Raw genomic sequence first — 7,092 nt, forward strand, 5'->3', positions numbered from 1 at the left:
ATTGGGAAGAATGTGATTAGCTGAGGTGGCAACTAAAACATTGAAAAAACCACAGTTCTAGGGATTTAAAAAAATTAGAAAGAAACATGGAGAAATTCTAGGCTCCCTGTATTTTATTTTAGTTCAGTTTAGTTGAGAAGTGACTTGGAGATTTATTCTTTGAGCATTAAAAGGTAGTCTAGTTTCTAAATTCTAGATAAGATGGAAATATTTGTGTCATAACACCTGAAATGTATGCAGTGCTTTTTGTGTGACAGGCTATGTTCTCAGAGCTTTGAAGATACTAATATCTTTAACCTCGAATGAGACCCAGTTTGGAGTATCCTTAGGTTTAATTCAGTTTTATCCACCTGCTCATATAGAGAGCTGTGTCTGCCTCTGGCATCTTGGCTTCCAATACTGCCTACTTTATCAAGTGATAGACAGGCCTAGAATAGCCCTTATCATGCCTGTTATGACAACAGCTACACATTTCTGACCCAAAAAGACCCACAGAGGCTCTGGTGTTATGAATGGCCACCCAAAGGGACTGAGTTTATGGCTATCTAGAAACGGAGAAAATATAGAGCAATGGCAGACGGTAGACTGGAGGTAGCCAGTAGATCTTTTTCATTCATTCCCTAATAGTGTTTTGAGGGCTTCCTGGAGGCTGTCTCTTCAGGGAAGCCTGTGAGAGCTGGAATGTGGTAGAAGTGCCTTGTTTTCCTGGGTCTTAGAAGTCTTCTGCTTTTAACAAAATATCGTCTCAATTAGTGGCAAATATTTGAGTTTTCCTTCTTTGACAAATATTCCCCTTACACAATTTCCAGCTTTTACAAGTTTTGCTATATAAATAACCAGTCTAATGTGTTTTCTTGTAAAATACTTTACATTTACTTTCCCTCACTCTATGTTTAATTTCTGTTTTACCTTCACTCTAGGGTGGAGGGACAGTGTAGGAGTGGAAGACCCCAGAGAGGGAGATGGGTTAGCACAGTAACTGGGAAAATGGGGGTAGGTGTGTCAGAGACACTGAGACTGGCTTAGGATAGAGCAGAGTTCAGAGCTTTTGTACTTTGGGTCGCTATGATTGCAGGGGTCTCGATGGCACACAACAACAACATGGAAAAAGTAGGTAATAGTATTATATCATCTTTTTTACAAATAAAAGCTGGACACCTAGAGGATTAGGTAACTTGTCCAAGATTTTACAGCCTGTAAGAAGAGGCAAGATTTGAACTTCCAGGTCCATGCTGTTAACAATTTTGTTATGTGTAAGGGAGCTTGGTCTGGTTGCCTGTTAGCTTTTTCTTTCCAGAAGCTTCAAGTGAGACCTTCTTGCCCTTGGTATGAATTCTGGCAGCTGCAGAGTCCGTACTTTGTCAGAGTTTGTCTGTGGGCCCTTTACGTTGTATTTGTACCTATAAAAGCGGATTCAAGTTCCTTTGGATGAAGAACTCTTATAAGTTGAAGCATATAAGGAACAGAAGGTCCAGCTATTCTTGACAGCTGGGTAGACAGATACATTCAGCTAAGGGAACATTTCTGACTGGGATAAGATTGCTCTTCAGGCTGTGATGTGAACTAACGAACCTTCAGGCTGCAGTTTGCCTGTCACTAGACAGAAAAGAAAGTATAACCCTTTTTCATTCCCCACCTGCTGTTAAAATGACAGGTGTGCCTTTTACTGCCAAAGAGTAGCCAGTTCTATTACAATGATGATATAGAGCAGGCTGAAAGCCACCTTTCCAGGACCTATGGTAGAACTTTGTTGTTTTTAATAATAAGCTATTCAATGATAAGTTTGAATAAGTCAGCTGTGGCTTCATGACAAGAAACGCACTGAATTTTGAAGTTGGAAAGCACATATGGATGGAAAGTGGAAAGATAATTGGCATTGATTCTGTCATTTATCAAGGAGCTCTCGGGACACTGTGGCTAAGGCATTCCTTTTTCTAACCACAAGGTTAAACCCAGGCAGAGCTGGTGTCCTCACTGACAGAATGAGGCAATGGCAATAGAGAGGGCTGGACACATTCAAAAGCAGTATGATGCAAAATGAACTGACTTTGATTAGTGATTGGAGGGGTGAAGGGAACTAGGAAACCAAAAGGTAGCTTATGTGGGTTTTGCTTGGGTAAGCAGCTGTATCATGGTTCCACAGATAATGAATAAAAACAAAAAAGAATCAAGAGGAAACGTGGCCTGAAAGAGGAAGGATAGTGAGAGGGAGTTTGGCTTTCCACCGTCTAACTCTCAAGGGCCTGTAGGAAATTTAGATGGTATTGTCTGCTGTAAGTAGTCCATAAAAAGAAGGAAATAGCTTTCTCTAAAGACTACTTAGTTGTACCGATAAAGTGTGAAATAATAATTATAAGGGAAGCTTCTGGAGACAGGTACAAAGTAAATACAAAGTAGAAGTGTTAATATAATATTTAATTCAACATCCTTTGTGTTTCTCCTTCACAGTAGAAAAAAAGTAATACATTCATTTGTGATAATGTATGAGTGGCTTAATTTATTATTCCTCCTATGATAATTTGTGTTTTATAAAAGACAGTAGTAGTGGATCCTGTAGAAGGGATTTGAAATACATTAATCCTAGAGGTGGGAGCATTTTTTTTCTTTTTTGCAAACAGCCCTTCTAGAACTCGTCAAATCAATTTCTTGCAGCTGCTAACCCCATGTGCATAAGAATAATATGTGGATTCCCTTGAGTATGGGAGTAATTTGAGTGACCAAAAGTTATCATAAATGTTATACAGTGATATAGCTATCGTTGAACTATGCACCATCCCCCACCAAATACATATACGTTGTTTCAAAGTATTTAACTCCTCTAGTATCTTGGGATTGTAACAATAGAAAATAAATTATTATTTATCGCTATTAAAGCAAAAATCCTGGTTATTTGAATGATTATTTGAATGGGGAGAAAAATGGCTTCTTTTTAGCACTGCTCAGCCATGCTTCATTTTATGTGTTCCGAACCCTTTCTATGGGGAAATGTGCACCCCCTCCATTCCCACATCAACTTTTATTTGTAGGTATATGATGAAAGTTCTCTCAATGACATGAACAGTGACTGTGATCATCAGTTGCACCTTTCCCAGGAGAACTTAAAGTAGAATATCTTTCTTGGCCTAATCAGGAATGAAGTCGTGGAGATCCAAACAGGGGAATGAAATATCCCAAAGATCCACATTTGGTTGGGACATTACTAAAGTGCTTTTCCATTCTCACATCTCACTCCTTCTTTTACCACTAGGCAATTGTTTCCTTCCTATTAGAATACCATCCTTTTTGAAACAGCCAAATTACATAGGAGAATGGCCCTGCTCTTATGATTCAGTGAGCTAGGGATCTTTTCAACCAGGCAAAACTTGACCCATCTCTCAGATTTCCTAACTTTGGTTTCTATTTCGAGAGCATGCTGCCTAGTCTTCCGACACTATCCATCTGTGTCAGTTCTCAAGGCCACAACTTCATTGGAATGGTCAGTGATATATGACAAATAGAGTGGACCAAAGACATTAAACTCTCTATGGTATTTCTATGGACTCTGAGCCCACCAGAGAGGAACTGATGCTGCCTTGAAGCTTTGTAGTAGTCAGGGCAAACAAAAGACTAGGCAGTCTGGTGAGAGAATGAGGGCAGGAAAAGCAATAGCTTTCTCCACTCACTTTTCTCTTCTGTAGAGGCTGTCTCACATCTTTGAAAAATAAGTGAGTGGAGGGATTTGTGGGGTACAGCAGAGAAACAAACCCAGTCTTTTTAATCAATAGAACCAGTAGCATTGCCTGGGCCAGTGATCAGCACAAGTTTACAGAACACTTAAAATAGCCCACGTGGTGCCCGTGCTCCATACACGTCCCATGTTTTAGTGGAATAAAGAAAAGAATATGGATGTGAATGTGCAGTGGCTCAAGCCAGGTGTTTGCCTGAATGCCCACTGTATCTCTTTGGTGACTGTCTTCGACATCAGGATCATGGGCTTATTTAATGGGTGCTGTCGTCTGGGAGGGTCAGAAGGCTGGCATTCCATGCTGCATGACCAGCCAGCAAACTAGACTGAAGATAGGAATTTGTATTCAGGATTATCAGCATATCAGACCCATCTTGACTTGATCCAACAGGTATTTTGTGGATATTTGGGAACCTGGTTTGAAAATGCTCTTCTCCAACAAAACAGCCATCTATTTTCATAGCTAACTCTAATCAGCTACACAAGCCTTTAATGTGCATGCTGCAAACAGGACCCCCAGTTATCAGAAACGGGGCCTCCCCACTTCAGCGCCTGCCTTTCGACAAGGACACGGATGTTGCAGACCTCCGTGTGTGTTGATGTGCAGTCTCCACGGACTGCCTGCAGCTAACTTTGGAAGAGGCAGATCTTTCTGTCGTTTAAACCACAGCAAGACATTCACATTTTAAAAACAACCCATGCCCCCAAAGCCCCACAGTCACAGGAAGAAGGGAAACAATAAATTTGACTTACCAGCTTGGGTTGTTCGAGGCAGCTGAGGGACAAGTGGTTGGTAATTGCCCAGGGCTTTCATTCACTAAATCACATTGGCTCTGCTTTCTCCTGTGGCTCAGCCTCTGCGCAAAGCAAGCAAACCTCCTTCCTATTCTGTGTAAAGAATAAAATGCGAACAGGATCAATACAGGCAAGAGCTCAAGTCCATGATCACTAAGCCACTCTTAATGCAGAATAAAAGAGCAAGGGATGCCCGGGGAGAGAAGGGGGGAGAGGGAACCAGCTTGGCTCAGCATCTAGGTGTCCTCTCACGCCTGCAGTCCCAGGAACGCTTGGTTTCTCAAGCTCGTGTGTGTGTGTGTGTGTGTGTGTGTGTGTGTGTGTGTGTGTGTGTAGTAAGAAGATGCTATGACTTCAGTGTGTGTTTAGCCTATTGTGTCTGTGAGCACCATTCACAACGGCATGCAGGGATAACAGGCTTCATGGCAAACAAGGCTGAATTGGAGTCGACTGTCACTCAGGGGTGAGCAAAGGGGCCGCAAGGCAGCTTTGCACGCCATCGACCCCAGGGAAAGAAAGACCATCTGACATATCAGAGCTGAGCAGTAATGTGCAAAGGACAGTCCGCTGACACCCGCTTCCTCTTACAGCTGCCTGCAACCAGAAGCTCGCAGGTGGCAGTCATAGCCCTTTGCCACAGGGCACCTGTGCGATTCTTTACAAGCTCCCAGCATCAGCAAGGTGATCTTACGAAAGCTCCAAATCCAGCCAGAGCTGCTCAACTCGTGTTTGAGTTTTAGTCTGAGCAGCTTCTGAGAAAGTGGTCAGCATACATGAGACTTAGGGCAGTGAGAGGCTCGGGAGCCAGATTCCCAGTGCCCTCCTGTGCCAACACGTGCGGGTGTATCTGGCATCTCACATGCTAGTCCTTCCACGATGAATGAAATACACAGAATGGGTTTCCTAGAAAGCCACATAGGTAGACATATTTTTCATGCTTCTCTCTGAAATGAAGTGGCAAAAGGCATACACAAACTGCGTCTTATGTTAGGGGCGAAACATTGCTGATTGGGGATACACATGAATAGTGCTGTCAGGCATACACACACATACACACACGCCCCTAGCAACCGCATTAAGTCTTTGTAAAGCTCTATTCCGATTCTCTCTCTGGTAAATGAATGCTCAGCTGCTGTGATGACTTCAGACATGAATTTGGACCTTTCTACTCGGCACTTACTCTGTTCTGGTATACCTGGAGCCAAATCAACTCCCAGATTTTTGAATGTGACTCTTTTTAGTTAATCAAAAGAAGAATTTCTTGGTTATAAACCAAGAAAGAGGGCAGGTTCATCATTGGTGTGTAATTATTCACAGACCTAGGAATGGCATCTTGTATCCCCTTTTTCGAGACAGCACCTTACCCCACAGCTCACCCACCACTGGCAGGTGGCTATGCTGGTTCCTGTACCTGAAACAGGGCTTAGTGACTCCTAAAGTCTGGGTCCCCAAAAGAGAAGCTCAGGTTAGTTTTATAAAATTGCTTCATTATTTTTCTGTTTGTTCCTCATCAGAAAGGCAGAATCTCTTTCTGGGACATTTAGTCATTTTTCTCTGTTTGAACTTGACAGTACATGGAAGCATTGCTATGTTGTTTTTATTATGTACTGTTGAGTTGAGTATGGTTCATAGTGACCCTGTCAGCAACATTGAAACTCTGAACAGTGAGTGTCCTAAACTCGTGCCATCCTCATCATATCTGACACACTTGAGCCCATTGAATCTCTCTGTTTGTCCACCTGGTCGAGGATTTCCAAGTGTGATGTCCCTTTCCACGGAATAGCTTCTCCTAGCAACATGCCCAAAGTGTATGAGATGAAGCTTTGCCGTTCTTTCCTCCCAGAAGCACTCTGGTCACCCTCTTCCCCAAGACATACTTAATGTGGGAATATTCATGCCCTTCAGGCTCCATAAATTATTTTTTTTCATTAAATATTAAAGTCAGGCTACCTATTTACAACTTAAAGCTAAACAATTGCCAGGTAAAACTTGATTGATTGGCTCTGGAGAATCTTTGACTTTAGTGCTGCTTTCGTAGATGTTCTGAGATAAGAATCTGGTGGTTCTGAAAAATTCTACTCAGGGTAGGAAGCTGCTTCACAGGGGTCATGAATTAAAATTTGTATGTGAACCAAAAAAAGAGATGATTGCTACCTTAATGGGGCGTGGCCTCCTGGAGCAAATATTCAAGTCAGAATGAGTGAGGTGTAGTCTCTTGCAAAGATTCATTCATCCATCCACCCATCCATTCCTTTGTCTACTCTTCAATAGATAAATTCAAGTATTTAACACATTAGATCCACTGTAGATTCCACCATCTATTAGGCTATCATACTCCAAGGATGTGTGTGTTACTGTTGATATACTGGAAGCTATCTCTCAAATGACCAGTAAGGTCACTTACAGTGAAAGGTTGCAATAGAGTTTCCAAGCTTAGATTAGGAAGACTGGCCAAATAAAACCCTATGGATCAAAGAAGAACCTTGTCTGATTAAATGCTGAAAGATGAACTCCCTAAGTTAGAAGACACTCAAAATACACAATGGCTGCATTAATGAATTTGAGCTTATCAA

General features: G+C 42.0%; 1 protein-coding gene across 1 annotated transcript in view; it reads right to left on the reverse strand.

Moving 5' to 3' along the window:
* ANKFN1 (ankyrin-repeat and fibronectin type III domain containing 1) overlaps positions 1-5,019 on the reverse strand; it is a 219,640-nt gene extending 214,621 nt beyond the window's left edge. The window contains exons 1-2 of the mRNA XM_006889455.1: positions 4,919-5,019; positions 4,478-4,612 (exon numbers count right to left, since the gene is read on the reverse strand). Coding sequence (XP_006889517.1) covers positions 4,478-4,612; positions 4,919-5,019 — 236 coding nt within the window. The remainder of the gene's footprint in view (positions 1-4,477; positions 4,613-4,918) is intronic.
* Between the last annotated feature and the right edge of the window lie 2,073 nt (positions 5,020-7,092).

Source organism: Elephantulus edwardii, unplaced genomic scaffold (assembly GCF_000299155.1).
Source record: "Elephantulus edwardii isolate Elephantulus edwardi_28Jun2011 unplaced genomic scaffold, EleEdw1.0 scaffold00077, whole genome shotgun sequence".
Taxonomy (NCBI): Eukaryota; Metazoa; Chordata; class Mammalia; order Macroscelidea; family Macroscelididae; genus Elephantulus; species Elephantulus edwardii.